Below are 14,967 nucleotides of genomic sequence, written 5' to 3'. Positions count from 1 at the left end.
AAGCTGATTTTAGTCATATAAAAAACATCAATTCCCTAAATTGTTTTTCTTATACCTCAGTATTGCCTTGGTTCACTTACTCAGATTCTTGTTCCCGTGGAATTTTAAGGAGGACTTTCTAAATCTCATCTCACTGTACACCAAAAATTCAGTGTTGGCTCTACTATATGAAAGAATAGGATTTCAACCAGAATTACTTATTTATTGTAGATAGATAGTTTATTTGCCTTCATTGTAATACAGACAAGCCTAAGGCACAGAGATTTTTGTAATTTGGTTCCATTTTTCATTCTATTTAACTTGCTTGTAAATCAATTGATGTCTTTGTGTATTTGTTTTCTGTTAACCATGTATGTGTCTTTATCCCTGTGCTTGTGTACCTTGTTGAAAAATTTTACTTCAATTTCATATTGTTTCACCACTTACTTTATAAAACTTGTTGCTACTGCCTGTTCAATTTGGCTAAGGCAAAATGTATCTCAAATCAGAGTTTCAAGGTTAAAACCATCAAAATGGATAAGCTGTTGACTTGCCACCTGTTGGAGTGTATTTATCTCTGGAAAATTACTGTAATCTAGTAGACTGACAATACAGCTGCCTGAATTCCTTATTTCCAGTTTCCCACATGATAATGCTTTGGGAAAATTTTCCATTGTATTTTATTTGTATTACTTTTACTTAAGTGAAATTAATTTCTTCTACGAGAGATGTAAAGTCATCTAATAGAATATTTTGTTAGAGCATTAAGGTTTATGACTCAGTATGTGAAATGCTGAAAATTTGGGTGTATTCTTTATGTTAGAATTATTTAAGTAATTGCTCAGTCTTTTTGTTTCTCCACTGCTTGTTTTTCCTAGTGGATTGCTGGGATGGTCCTGATGGGAAACCCATAATTTACCATGGATGGACACGGACAACAAAGATCAAATTTGATGACGTAGTTCAGGCAATCAAAGATCATGCCTTTGTTACATCTGAGTAAGTTTTGATTTGCTTTCCTTAAGCCTGTTTTTGTATGCTTAGACCTTCCTGAACTTATTTTCTCTATAATCTAGTGCAAAAAGTAATAGGAGAATAATGACATTCCAGTAGTCTTCATTATTGCTAAACGTGGGTCTTTAATAGATTCAGTTTTGAGGAAAGTCCTGTTACATTACAATTTGCTGCTAAGGAAGATAGCGAGTACCCTAAAGTGGCTCCCATTTCATTGCTTGGGTCTTCTTTTATTAAATTGAAGTGTGAAACTTCAAATGCTGAATACTATGTCTTAAATTTATGGCTTCAGACCACTAGTACCATGAATGCCGTGTGATGCTTTCCCTACTTACATTAAGGAACAGGCTACCCAGAAGAAATATTGAAATATTTCCTGGATATGCAGGGTCAAAATTAGAAGAACCAAAGCTCATTCAGAGATGAAATTGCTGAGGGATGTGAAGGACAGCAAGACAGACTTCTACAGGTAGAATTGCAACAAAATGAAGAAAAATGTGGGGCTGATTTGGACAGCAGACGTAGTGAGTGGAGGAGGCTGAAGTACTCAGTGCTTTCTCTGCCTCAGTTTTCAATATTGGAGCTGGAGCACATGATATCCAAGGGGGAGCTCACAGAACTAAGCTTGTTTAGCTTTGAGAAGAGGTTAATGAGGGAGTCTGGTTGGTGTCTTCTGCTACCTAGTGGATTAATACAGAGAAGGTGGAGCCAGACTCTTGTTGGAGTGCGTGTGAAGGAAAACAGACACAATTTTGAGGAGAGGAGAAACAAATGTTCACATAATGGTGCTTTAGCACTGAAACTGTGCCTGAAGAGCTTGGAAAGGGTCTTTGTCCTTGCAGATACTCAAATCTCGGCTGGACAAAGCTCTGAGCAACCTGATCTAACCTGGGAACAGGGCCTTCCCAGAGAAGGGGTATGGACTAGGTGGCCTCCAGAGGTCCCTTCTGACCTTAACGATTCTGTGATTGCACATCTGTTATTATCTGTTGTGTGTCTACCTCTATCCCTTTTGTCTTCTTGTTTGCTTTAAACATTTTCTTTGATCTGAGGGTTGAGGGCAGGTGCTGTTTTCCTTGCCTTACCAAGTTGTAGCAAAGAGAAATTATCTTTGTTCACCTTTCTTTGCTCCATCAAAGATACCCAGTCATTCTGTCAATTGAAGAGCACTGTAGTGTGGAGCAGCAGCGGCACATGGCCAAAGTGTTCAAGGAGGTGTTTGGGGACCAGCTCTTAATGAAACCCGTTGAAGCCAGTGCAGATCAGCTACCATCACCAACCCAGCTGAAAGAAAAAATCATCATCAAGGTAGGTTTGCTTTGTGTGGTGGTAGATAAAACAGGAAAACAAGAACAGGAGCCAGAAACACTACTGGCTTCACAGCTGAGCTGTTAGTTCCTGTCGAGAAAAAATAGAGCCCATGCTTGACTGGTAATGTGCTGGTAACATTTTGCAATACTGCATGGAGTTCTGTAACGCAACACATTAGAGTGCTTGCTGTTGGTTTTCTTTGCAATAATTGTTGCTAGTTCAAGTGCCAGATTGAATGTCAGCTCTTCTTTAAAGGTCTTCCAGCTCCTGAAATGTCACTGCTAAATTTCAGCAGTTCACTGCCACAGATGTTCATCATAGACTTCTTACTCAATGTGGCCTCCTTAAAAATGATAAAAGTATGTCTTGAACAGGAAGTTTGATTAGTGTAATTAACTTTTTTCTTTTTTTTTCAAAGAATACATCTTATTCAAGTGAAACCCGAAGTACCTGCAGGCTGCACACTTAGGTTGTCAGGATTGTTTGCAAACTGCAAATATTTGTGGGCATTTGTGAACTCAGTGTGATTTACATATGTAATTTAGTGACCCACTTGTGAAACTATTAGAGGACAATGTTAGGGTGTCTTTCCTTCTGGGCAATACAGATGCTTTACTCGCTACTGTTGTGCAACAACATGAGGCAGGTAACTGAAAGATGACTTCTTAAATTGAAACTGCAGTAGAAGAACCTTTCAAAAGGCAAAATTAGGTGAAGAATCTGGAGGCTGCTCATGATGTCTTTAGTAAAATAATAACTTTTGTCTATGCTTCAGGTTTCCAGCTCTTGTGACAGTACTGCATCCTATTAAACTTTTGAACAGAAGAAATAAGAGTAGATATTAATAGTTGTAAGCATACAGCTCTTGAATGTAAGACTGGAAATAATAGCACCCCAAAAGTTCTCTGTTTAGGTTTCTGGGTGTTTTTTCCCTCCAAACTGTCGTTGCCTTGCAGAGCATAGATGGGAGTTGCATAGGCACATGAATAATAACGTGACAGATCTGATTCAAAGAGAATTACAGACTACTGTGAGTCTGCACGAGAGAATATCTGTATCACTCTGTCCTGTCTAAAAGAGCATTAAAGAGTCTTTAAATAGTTCAGCACCTGCCAGTGAGCTGGTTGTGTTATCTGGGTTTTGTTTGGAAAATGTTCTCAGTAAACAGAGACAACTCCTACTTAGGGCCCTGTGGGATTTTTCAGATAAACCTGTCAAATTGAAATCTACCTAGAGCAGGCTATGCAGAACTGAATGTAGTTAAGAACTACTAAATATGAGATGATAAATCCTATCATTAGCTGCAGCTCAATATTTGATGTTACTCTTAGCCCCTTGAGCCACAGTTTTTCATGATCCCTCTCAAGAAAGTAGAACTTAGCCCCTCTTTTCATAAAAGATTTTGCTTCTGCTCATTTTTCTTGTCGAAGAGTGACCCCTTTCATTTTAATTCTTTATGTCCTGCTCCCTGCAGAGGGATTCTTGTTTTATCCTTATTTCTTGATATGTGTCACTTCATGTTTTCTGTCCTCTAAAGAATGGTAAGCTCTTATCAACCTAGTTGTTTCTTCATTGCTTGAGTCATACCTCTGCTAAATTTTTAACCTTTATTATGATATTTACATTTTAAAGAAAGAAAATCCAGCCCTGTTGCATAAAGCCTTGTGGAACAGCCGTTGTTATTGTAATGATAGAAGGTGGCTGGGCAATGGAGGGAAATACTTTCAGTAATACTGAGTGTGGTGAAATATTATGATTAATTTTATAGGTTATTCTATATGAGTGTATGTATGTGGTGGGTTTTTTTGTTTGTTTTTAAGCACAAAAAACTGGGGCCAAAGGGAGATGTTGATGTGAACTTGGAAGACAAGAAAGAAGAAAAGAAGCAACAAGGAGAACTTTACATGTGGGACACGATAGAACAGGTATCATTTACATTACACTTGCTACAGTCTGTTGCTAGCTTGTGTAATATTGGAAATTTACGTGGATTTTCTCAATATTTGTGAGGTAATATTGTCAGTTGAACAGCTGTGACTGAAAGGAAGAAGGTATTTTGTTTATTGTTATACCTTGTTTGGAAATTGTCCTGAGTTTCCCTCTGTCTTGTTAATGGTTTTAATATCTCTCAAATTTCAGAAATGGACTCGGCACTACTGTGCTATTGCTGATGAGAAGCTTTCATTCAGTGATGACATAGAACAGAATGCTGATGAAGATTCACCAAAGGTAATGCCTATGTTTTGTTGTTTAAGCATGTTATTTTTATTCTCACAGATTGTTTCAGTGTCTACAGATGCATATTTTCTATGCTGGTGCTCAAATGGTAGAGGATCGGTGTCAGGTAACAAGTGTATCTGGAGATAAAAAATTTTAAGGGTCTTTGCCAAGGTACTCCAGTTAGCCCTATTTTTAATAAAATAACGTTTTCCCTTGGCTAATTGAGGACTTGTGCAGAAGAGTACAAAGACAATGAAATATAATTTTGGTACTTAAATGCTAATGCTGCTGCATGCACTGGCAATCAAAGTCTTTATATGCCTTTGGCGAAGTAATATTGCTATTCTCAAACTAGACAGTATGATGAACCAAGATTTGTTGTGGTAGTAATACAGCACACTAAGAGGGCATATTGCTCACTTTGTATTTGCAAAGTGTTTGTCACAGGTGAGCGTGTTTTACCTGGTGGTTGTGCCTGGTAAAGCAAGAAACATGAAGCTCAGTAATGGTTGCAATAGCAGTGACATTCAGCATGGTTTCTAGATTGATCTTTTGCGTTTCTGTGCACTCCCTTTTGTGGGTAACACGTATGTGCGAGGTTCAGAGATCTTTCTGCATATGCAGAACATCTTACCCATTCACCTAGTTGTTAATGTCAGTAAAATAACTAATGTGTATGAAAGAACACTGATGAATCCTCGAAAAAACTGATGATAAACCCTGTGAATTAGCAGTAGGGTGTTTTGCCTTGAAAATGTAAATGTGTTTGCATTGCTGCACTCTTTCACTTCCTCTTGATTGGATATTAAAATAAGGCTGAAGTTGATCACTGCTCCAGAGGAACGGCTTGAAAAATTAGAAATGCACTATAAAATTCTTATTTTCTGGTCTAGGAGGTGAAACGTACTGAACTGCACTTAAAAGAGAAATGGTTCCATGGGAAAATGAAGGAGGGGAGAACAACTGCTGAGAAACTGCTCCAGGAATATTGTGCTGAAATGGGTGGCAAGGATGGGACATTCCTAGTTAGGGAAAGTGAGGCTTTCCCTAATGATTGCACCTTGTCATTCTGGTATGGCGATTGTCATAAAAATTTTATGTGGGTTTTGTTTGGTTTATGGCACACAAAAATGTCTGTATTTTTCAAATATGCATTTATAGCAGAGAGAAAATATGAATAAGGAGTTGCTGTAATTCCAGGGATGTTATTAATGAGGTTGTGAAAGACTACTTTCTGAATTAAACTTCACTGTAGTGTAGCAGATTTTGGCACAGTAGGTTACAGTTGTCAAGAGAGGACTGACTGGTTTGATTCACTGCCCCTCTCCCCCAACTTTTCTAGTGCTCTGGCAGGATATAGGATTGGTTATTTCCTCAATAAGTGGGCTAAAGTTTGATCTTTTAATTTTGGGATAAATTACTGATTTCTACACTGAAAATGTAGCCTCATGAGTTAACCTTTAGTAGCAGAGATTGATCTTTTCAATGAAAGGGTCCTCTAGAGGGAAAATAATAAAGAATTTTCAGGGTGTGGCGTGTGGTTAGCTGTCAGAGCAAATTTTGCAGGGACTGAGTGTATACCAGATTTTAAACCACTGTGAGTTCACAATTATTGGTTTTGGGCCTGTAATCTTACTTGTCAGGATTTTTGTTGCCACTCTTACTTTGCTGGTTTTAGGAGATGACACAGGTTTCTTGCCTCTTGGCAAGCTCAGCAGCTAGTTAACCAGGAACGATGGGGAAATGCTTCAAAAGAAGAAAATCTGTTGTAAAACCTTCCCTTTCCTTATGCCTCTCTTCATTTCTTCAGGAGGTCAGGCAGAGTCCAGCACTGCCGTATCCGTTCTTCAAGTGATGGGGACGCTGTGAAATACTACCTGACAGACAACCTCATCTTCGACAGCATCTATGATCTCATTCAACACTACAAGGAGGCCCACTTGCGATGTGCTGAGTTTGAGCTGCGTCTGACTGATGCTGTGCCTAATCCCAGCCCTCACGAGAATAAAGAGTACGTACAGCAGAAGGCAAGCAGCAGGGTTGTTCTGTCAGTGTCCTTGGCTTTGGTTTAGATCGACCTGGATTTTTGCAGAGAAAATTCCCTGGTTTCAGGAGCACGCCTGAGTGTGGCTTGTCCATGGGTGTTGTAGGATAGGCTTTCTTGAAAGAGTGCTAGTTAGTTTAGGTTATGGTTGGACTCAATGATCCTGAGGGTCTCTTCCAACTGAAATGATTCTATGATTCTATGCTGAGTAGGATCACTGACTTTGTGAGAATCTGGTACAACAGAGGACAGTCACTGGGAAAGCAATTTAGCAGCAGCAACTGGGAAAATCGGTGAGAACTGTAATGCTGTGGAAAAGCGACAGTTCCTTCTTTCTCAGCTCGGTGTTTTTACAACACCCAGTGGGTTGGATTAGGTATTTAGTAGTTGGCTGTGGTCTGGCAACTAAGTGGTCGTGGTCTGTGCCATCTGGAAACGCTGTTGCTATGACACTGAGCCCAAATAGTTACGTTTTCCTAATCCTGTTCTCCCCTCACCTCTGTCAGAGATGATGAGGCTGACTTTTGCCCCATGCTGCCAGGAACAGTGTAGCTGGGTGGTTATTTCTAGCTGTGATTTGCCTGATGTAGATCCCAGGCAGAGCTTGCTCTTGTTTGCTGGCAGAACACTGTGATCACTGCCCTCCGTTCAGTTTTCTTTTCAGTGAGAAAAAGTAAATCTCCTTTGCATGTGAAATACTGATCTGTGACATTAAACTTATTTTTTCACCCCCAGCCCTGTGCTCTGGGAGTCACTGACCACCCACAGATCACTTTGGAAGCCAGTGAGAAGGAAGGGTAGAGTTTAAGGGTTAGACTTTCCTGCCTTTCTGTATAAGATGGAGATGTACTGCCAGAGTAAGTGGCCACAGCTTCACTGAAGGCACATTACATCCAAGATGGGTGTATGCCTACAATGAAAGACAAAATGAAGCTCTGACTAAAATAATTCAAATGCCTGGTGTTTTTCTTTTGTCTTCTTGGGCTTTTCCTTTAATCTACTGTGTGAAAACTCTGAATAAACTACTGAAAACTGAATGGTAGACTAAAAGCAGGATCCAGCACCTTTGTTTCAGGAAGAAATGCAGATTTATGTTCTATCATTTCAGATAGGCAAGGTGTTCTGATCTATTCTTTATGCTTTCATCCAAAATAAGCTGCTGTGTTACAATGTTTTGTAATAAGCTGCTGTCAGGTGGCAAGATGGGACAAATCCAATGCAGAATTTTTCTTGTAACGTTTGGAAGTGTTGTTAATAACATTGCATGTTATTCCTACTGAATGACACTTGACAAGCTTTGTAATCCTTTGTCCGTTTTGATTTTTAACTGTTGTAGTTGGTACTATAGTAACTTGAGTCGGGGAGAGGCAGAAGACATGCTGATGCGAATTCCTCGAGACGGAGCCTTTCTGATTAGAAAGAGAGATGAGCCTGATTCATTTGCCATGACTTTCAGGTAAGAAAAGGCAGGTATGACGACATTCCCTAGTAGCCCAGCAATGTTCTGTTCTATTTAAAAATAAAGTGGTCTTTTTAAGACTCATAAAATTATTGCTTTCAAACTTTGGGTAATTAGCATGGTAATTTGTGCAGCAGGTCCATGTATGACAATGTGTACAAGAGTTAATTTGTGACTGGAAAAATCCTTGATGCTTTTATAAAGAGTGTTTGCACACTGACTGTCCCTTTCTTCTCATACAGAACCGTGCACAGTCCTTCTTCACTTCCTTGGCACATCTTACTACAGGGTGTTATTTTGAAGTTCTCTTTGGTGCTGGTTCAGTAGTGATTCTGGGTCCTTCTGCCCTTGGAAATCCTGCCCTGTCATATAACTGATCAAAATGAAATGTCAAAATGAAACTTTTTTTTTTTTCCCCAGGGAAAATATTTTTGAAACTGTGGTTCTTGCAGCAATATTAATAAAATGTATAGAATTGGGATGTTTTCCATCATACTTTCAAATAAAATTGCACTTCTCTGAAAACGCATATTTCTGCAACATATAAAATTGCTTTGGAAAAACAAATACTTGTTTTTTCCTCTTATTTACAACCCTTACTGTGTATTGAAGGTGTCTAGAATTCCCCAGTCACCTGTGTACTTTGGTTTTAAGCTTTCTGCTGTTACAAAGTGTTATTACCAAGTATTATATTAAGTTATTGAAGTAGCTTGAGCTGCAGCATCTCAATAAAACAATTTCACAGTGGGGAAAAGAAGAAGTACCACAACCTCAGCAGCTTGAAAAGGGTGCAGGGGTCTTCTGTGGGTGGGATGGCTGCCAGTGGATGGTTTTGCTGTTAGCAATGCAAGCACAAACCTTGTGTTCAAGCACAAGAGTTTGTCTGTTTGTTTTTCTTTCAAAATGGATTTCTGTCGTTATCAAAATGAATATAGGCAAGAGACAGCTACTCGTTCTGAGGGGAATGTGTCTGTCGCTTAGGGACAGTGGCAGATCGGCTACAGCGGATGCCGGAGGGTCAGTCACTCTGATCAGAGACATATGTGTTAGTATAAAGATGACAGAATACCTGTCTCTAGAGGAAAAAATAGGGACATTTAAGCAAAACCGTGGATTTGTTCCAAGGCTCTGTACATGGTAGAAAAATGAGACCGTCTTTTTGTGAATTGAATCGATCAACTGGAATTCAATATGAATAAAAGAGGCTTTGGAAGAGGGAGAAATTATTTCATGTGGTGAAGATGCACAAAGCAGTTTTGGTCCAGTTTACAGCCCTGATGCTCTCACTGCAAGTACCAAAACCGTTTACATCACCTGCACTTGTTTCACAGAGCGGAGGGGAAGGTGAAGCACTTCCGAATTCAGCAAGAAGGCCGTCATTTTGTTCTCGGAACCTCGGCCTATTTTGAGAGTTTAGTGGAGCTGGTAACGTACTACGAGAAGCATCCACTGTACAGGAAAATGAAGTTGCGTTACCCGGTGACTGAGGAGCTGCTGGAGCGCTACAGCACGGTGAGCAATGGTCTGTGTCCCAGTGCCAGTCGCTGTAGCGGATGGAGTGCCCAGTCTAGACCTGGAGGTGCTGGGTTTGGTTCTGGCCGTGGCACATGATCTTTGCGGAGGTTAAGCAGGTAGTTTTCTTGTCTGTGAAACTGAGGTGGTTGTACTGACTTCTCTCACAAAGGTTTTCAGATGTGTAAAGGAAAGGGCTTCATCTTTGATTACAGGTCAACTCCTGCCTTCCTCAGGGTTTGATTAGAAAAGCTGCTCTGTGAAGTGGGGGATCATTGCTCTGCAAAGAGTTTGTGATAAAAGCCTCACCTGCACTTGGCCCTCTCTTCTGTTGCTGGAGTGGGCAGAGATCTTAAAGTGATCCTGCAGATGCCAATTGCTAAGCATTTCAGAAAAAAATGAATTATTCTGCTGTGGCTCGCTCTGGACAGACAGTGCAATTTGCTTCACCGCACCGGAGCCATCTCAGGGATGGTGTCCAACTGCCTTCTGTGTTAAAAAGCGAGGAGTACCTCTGAAGGCTCACTCTTTGAGATAAGCACGGAGGAATCTCCCTCAGAGATACTTGTCTCTGTCCATTGACTAAACTAGGAGCCTGGATAAGCAGCTTAGCATAGAGCCTGACTCTCTGGATGGATGTTTCATGATGAGAGAGCCGATGTAACTGGCTTTTGAAAAGCCTGAGATGCTGTCTTCTCTTTTCAAATATATGTCTGTTAGAAGCTGCAGGAAAAACACGTCTGGCATGCTTGAAGTCTGGGGTTTTTATTTATTTTGGGGAGACTAAAAGGGACTGAAAGGATTTTAAACCTCAGGATTTTTGATAATATTGCCTATAGCTAAAGTTCTGTATCCTAGAACTGGGTCCAGATAGGAACACAAGGAGAGAATAAAATGAAAAATACAAGTGTGTATATTTTTTTAGAATTTTTACTTAATAGTGAAACAAATACTGGTACTAAAGTACGGTAACACAGAAATCATAAGTGTAGGTCTTACCTTCCCTGATTACACATAGAAGGTTACTCAAAATCTCAGAGCTACTCGACTGATTAAGAGATACATTTGTGAGGTGTTGCTGTTTCGTTGTGTTTTACTCTTCATTAAACTGAGGCATAGACAGGTTAAATAACAGACTCATGTTCAGATATGTTCAAATATAGAAATGAGCATAACATAGATGTCTGGCTTCCCTCCTCTTCTGTTTGCCTGTGTATTGCCAGAAAGGCGATTGCAGCAATGAAAGTTCTGTTAACATTAAGTACTTTAATAATTTTTTATTCCTGTAACTTCATTTTTTTTTCTTCTCCCTGCTTTTAGGAAAAAGATATAAACTCCCTCTATGAGGTCAAGATGTATGTGGAACCCAGTGAAATCACCCCTACAGTGGTAAGCTTAAAGAGAAATAGACCACTGAAAATTATGAGACTGGGCTTTTTTATTTCCTATTAGCAGTAATGAAAAGGATAATTGAAAGCATTAGCGTGTTTGATTTGAAGTGTGTCACTTTTTTCTAGCATCTCTTTCAAATTTGTACCCAAACTTTTTTGTGTGTGCAAATCTTGTATTGATTCATCCTTACTGGGAATTTGGGCACTTTTTGCTATTAGATTTGTGGAGGTGATTTGATTTGGCCTGCTTGCGTATGCAAGTGTGCCCCCAAATTAAATAACCTACGAGAAGATTTAATTGGAGGAGCCCAGATCTCTGTGTAAAGAAAATACAACATGTAAACCCCAAGTGTGTGTGTTTATGAGCACGGTTATTTGTCTGTGCACAAAATGATCGCAGTTCCATTAGCAAACATGGTCTGCATGCACAAATAGGTGCAGAGTTTATTTATGAGCTCTCTGTGTAAAAATGGTGTCTTTGGTTTATTAGTGAGTTATTAAAGTTTGTCTTCTTTTAAGATGTATTTAACGGTTTAAAAACAAGTGGCACAGCAAACATCTATTTATCTCTAATTCTTGTTAGGGCCTGCCTACTTGTAAATTCTCAGAAAATTTCACCTGCTTGTAAATTTTGTGGCTGTTAATTATTTTTAGTCTTTTTGGCCAGTGAATTTGCATAGCTGCTGAAGAATTTGGGTAGCAGTAAATTCCAGATAAGGAATTGCTTGTCCTGCTAAAACTGAATGTCTTCCTAAATGAAATAAAACCAGCAGGTTAACTGATACGGTTTTGAAGTAGAGGCTTTGTGGGCATCTAAGCCTACAAGCTCCAACTGCATATGAATACATGTAATGAAGACAGAAGACTGATATTTCAATGTGTAGTTTGTTTTTTTTTCTTTCAGCACCCCAAGAAAGAGAAATATTTTTTTCTCTTTCTTTTTTCCAAGCTGATACTTGAAGCATAGCAGTTGAGTAGCATCACTTACTTCCACCAATAGATGTCACTCTGGAACTTTAGTATTATGTTTTCTAAGCTTCATAACAAAAAATGATCCAATTCCCTCACTTTTTTTTTATTATTATTTTTTAAGATTGCATTATTGATCATTTTGTGACCCATACCCCTACATGACCCCTTTGCTCTGTTTCTCTTAAAGCCTCAGAGAACAGTGAAAGCCCTGTATGACTACAGAGCCAAAAGAAGTGATGAATTGAGCTTCTCTCGAGGAGCTTTAATTCATAATGTCACAAAGGAAACTGGAGGCTGGTAAGGACAAAGATTTCTCATAGGAGAACTTCTGGTGACTTACTAGATGGAGGAAGAAATTGAGCTTTGGGTAGTTGTTTTAAAAATCTTTGCTTATTGTCTGATTGCTGGTTATTAACTGTGGGTTTATAAATCTTTTTGGCAGTGCATTAAGAAAAAAAAAAACACAAAAAAACAAAACCAAAAAACCCCACAAAACCCCAAGCCAAAACAAACAACAAACCAAACAAAATCCCCCCTCATCCTCAAGTCTCCTTTCATGTCTTTTCCATTTCTTCTATCCTACGGCAATAACCTCATCCTGCAGAACCTAGAGGTACACTAGCCCAGTGTATCCAGTGTTTTTCCTTTGCTGCATTTATTCTTCCTGAGCACTTGTGTATTCTGGGAAGTCACACATTGCTCTATTGTCGTCATTGCTCTGTTTCTTTCCTTGCTCTGCTAAGTACTCAGGCATCAATCCCACCTTTTTTAGTTGTCAGTACAGTCTTCTTTCATAAGAGGTTTTCTTTCTTAGCTGGCTTGTAAATTGCTTGGAAAGCTTGGGAATCTAATGTTTCCCTGTAGTTTCTGCAGGGTAATCAACCATATAATAGTATCTTTAGTACTGGAGGGGGAAAAAGCCTCTTAAGTCATTAATTGCAGTTTACAGGGACTGTAATCCCTCTGAAATCATCTGTTCTACAGTTAATGATCACTTTGTTAGAGCTTTTAGCTACTTCATCACTTACATTTTGGTGATAGCCAGCTAGACAAGCTAGTGTGGGATATTAATGACCAATTTCTTGAGGATTAGTGCCTCATTTATGTCCTGTTGAAGCTCTTTAACTATTTTTTTCTCTATATATACGTTTCTTCTTAAATTCAGGTGGAAGGGGGATTACGGAGAAAAAGTCCAACACTATTTTCCATCTAATTATGTTGAAGACCTGTCATCTGATAACTCTGCTGAGCTTGAGAGCCAGGTGAGGGTTAAGGTTTATCCAACACCTTACCCTAGAAGAAACTGCCTACTGGAAGTCTGGTTTATACAATTACTACTCTGCATATGTGTTTGAGAGAACAAGGTGTTTATGGTGATTTCCTGCTAATGAAAATCATACCAGTTTAGATTTTTCAGATAGTTTGGTTAAACAGTAATGTGCCTTAAACTTTTAACTAGGTTGCCTGTATAATAGCTGCCTTAATATTTGCAAATAAGAAAACTGTGTGTCCAAACACATCTTACTAGCCATTTCATACTCCATTATGAAGTTCTGATGCCTAACTAACCCTATAGCATTTGCCAAAAGCATCTAAAAATCTGGTCTAGCATCTTGGACAAAGATATCTTCAACAGAAGAAAACAAAGCTCCACAGTAAGCAGTTTTGACATTTTTGAGTTTTAAAACTAAAATCTTGAATTCTTTTGTTGTCCTCAAGCACTTCTAATGATTTACCAGGAGTCTTCGGAGGAAAACACATGTATTAGATTCCCCTCCTTACCTCCCCAAATCATTACAGCTTTAGCAGACTTGAAAAATGTGCAGTTGTCAGGACAGAACCTGCACTCCCCATTTTGATATACTCTTACTATGGAGATTCTCATGTGTTTCTCAAAATGAGAAATTCTTGATAAGGAAACAGGCATTTAAACATTATAGTGGGCATGCTTTCAGTGAAACAGGTTACATTTAACAGTACATGTTTATTATTTGTTAATGTCCTGTGCATCTTCGCTCAAGAGAAGACTTGAGGTTGGATTTAACTCATGTCTTTCAGATTATCGAAGACAATCCGTTAGGCTCTCTCTGTCGCGGCATACTGGTACTCAATACGTACAATGTTGGTATGTATTTTGTGGTGCTTACACGTGCACTCCTGAGCTTTCTGTGTTGAGTAAACTCTTTTATGTTTAGCAGGAAAATTGGAAAAAAAATCGACTTGTATTAATACAGCTAATACAATTAATATGATGAAAATGTATGATACTATCTATTGCAATAAATCAACAATGACAGCTTTGAAGAACAACCGTTGTATTTTAATATCAATTTCTTGCTATTGTGTTGCCTAATAGTGAAAATGCCACAAGGGAAACACAACAAGCCTTTTGTCTTCATTCTGGAACCCAAGAATCCAGAAGATCCATCTGTTGAGTTTGCAACGGATAAAGTAGAAGAACTCTTTGAATGGTACCAAAGTATCCGTGAAATCACTTGGAAAACTACAGAAGAGGTATTGATAGATATCTATCCATTGTTTTTTATAATGTACTGCTACAAATTTACAATAGGATTTGTCTTTAGCTGCCATACACTGGTAAACCTTGCTGACACCTGGTCCTCCACTCTTTTCGTATGGCTGTTTTTCTGTTCATTTTACTGATGCTGTGAATCTTGTTCCCAAAACTCTTTTGGGAATCCTCTGTAAATTAGCATTTTATGTAAATTCATGTTAACAGGAGTTTTCAGCAGAGTACTGTCTGTTTTGTACCCTGTACCTCAGTGAAGTATGCTTAGTAATACAAAGTGGATACCATTACAATTTTACATCTGGTTGCACTGCTTCTGTCCTAGTGTTAAGCAGAAGAAAGTCAAATTACGCACTGTTCTGTTCAGAGTTGTGAATCCACTAGCGAGTATATGTGAAACCTGAGCTGCCTTTGCCTAAACTCTTCTAAATCCTGTTTGCTAACTCTGCTTCCAATGAATGCAGTGGCACTGATAGGGAATTGTTTGGCTAATACTTTATTTATTTGTAACTAATAGGCACATTCTGGATTTAGT

At 38.9% G+C, this 14,967-nt stretch overlaps 1 protein-coding gene across 6 annotated transcripts in view; it reads left to right on the top strand.

The window, feature by feature from the left end:
• PLCG2 (phospholipase C gamma 2) overlaps positions 1–14,967 on the top strand; it is a 70,726-nt gene that overhangs the window by 41,243 nt on the left and 14,516 nt on the right. For all 6 annotated transcript variants that reach the window (XM_021290686.2, XM_065028893.1, XM_065028888.1 and 3 more), the window contains 13 exons: positions 858–978; positions 2,133–2,301; positions 4,125–4,229; positions 4,444–4,533; positions 5,418–5,596; positions 6,335–6,535; positions 7,905–8,024; positions 9,359–9,539; positions 10,860–10,928; positions 12,090–12,199; positions 13,068–13,164; positions 13,961–14,027; positions 14,259–14,416. In XM_021290686.2, coding sequence (XP_021146361.2) covers positions 858–978; positions 2,133–2,301; positions 4,125–4,229; positions 4,444–4,533; positions 5,418–5,596; positions 6,335–6,535; positions 7,905–8,024; positions 9,359–9,539; positions 10,860–10,928; positions 12,090–12,199; positions 13,068–13,164; positions 13,961–14,027; positions 14,259–14,416 — 1,667 coding nt within the window. The remainder of the gene's footprint in view (positions 1–857; positions 979–2,132; positions 2,302–4,124; positions 4,230–4,443; positions 4,534–5,417; positions 5,597–6,334; positions 6,536–7,904; positions 8,025–9,358; positions 9,540–10,859; positions 10,929–12,089; positions 12,200–13,067; positions 13,165–13,960; positions 14,028–14,258; positions 14,417–14,967) is intronic.

The sequence above is a fragment of the Columba livia genome, chromosome 13 (assembly GCF_036013475.1).
Source record: "Columba livia isolate bColLiv1 breed racing homer chromosome 13, bColLiv1.pat.W.v2, whole genome shotgun sequence".
Lineage (NCBI taxonomy): Eukaryota > Metazoa > Chordata > Aves > Columbiformes > Columbidae > Columba > Columba livia.
This window is presented reverse-complemented; position numbering and strand designations above follow the sequence as displayed.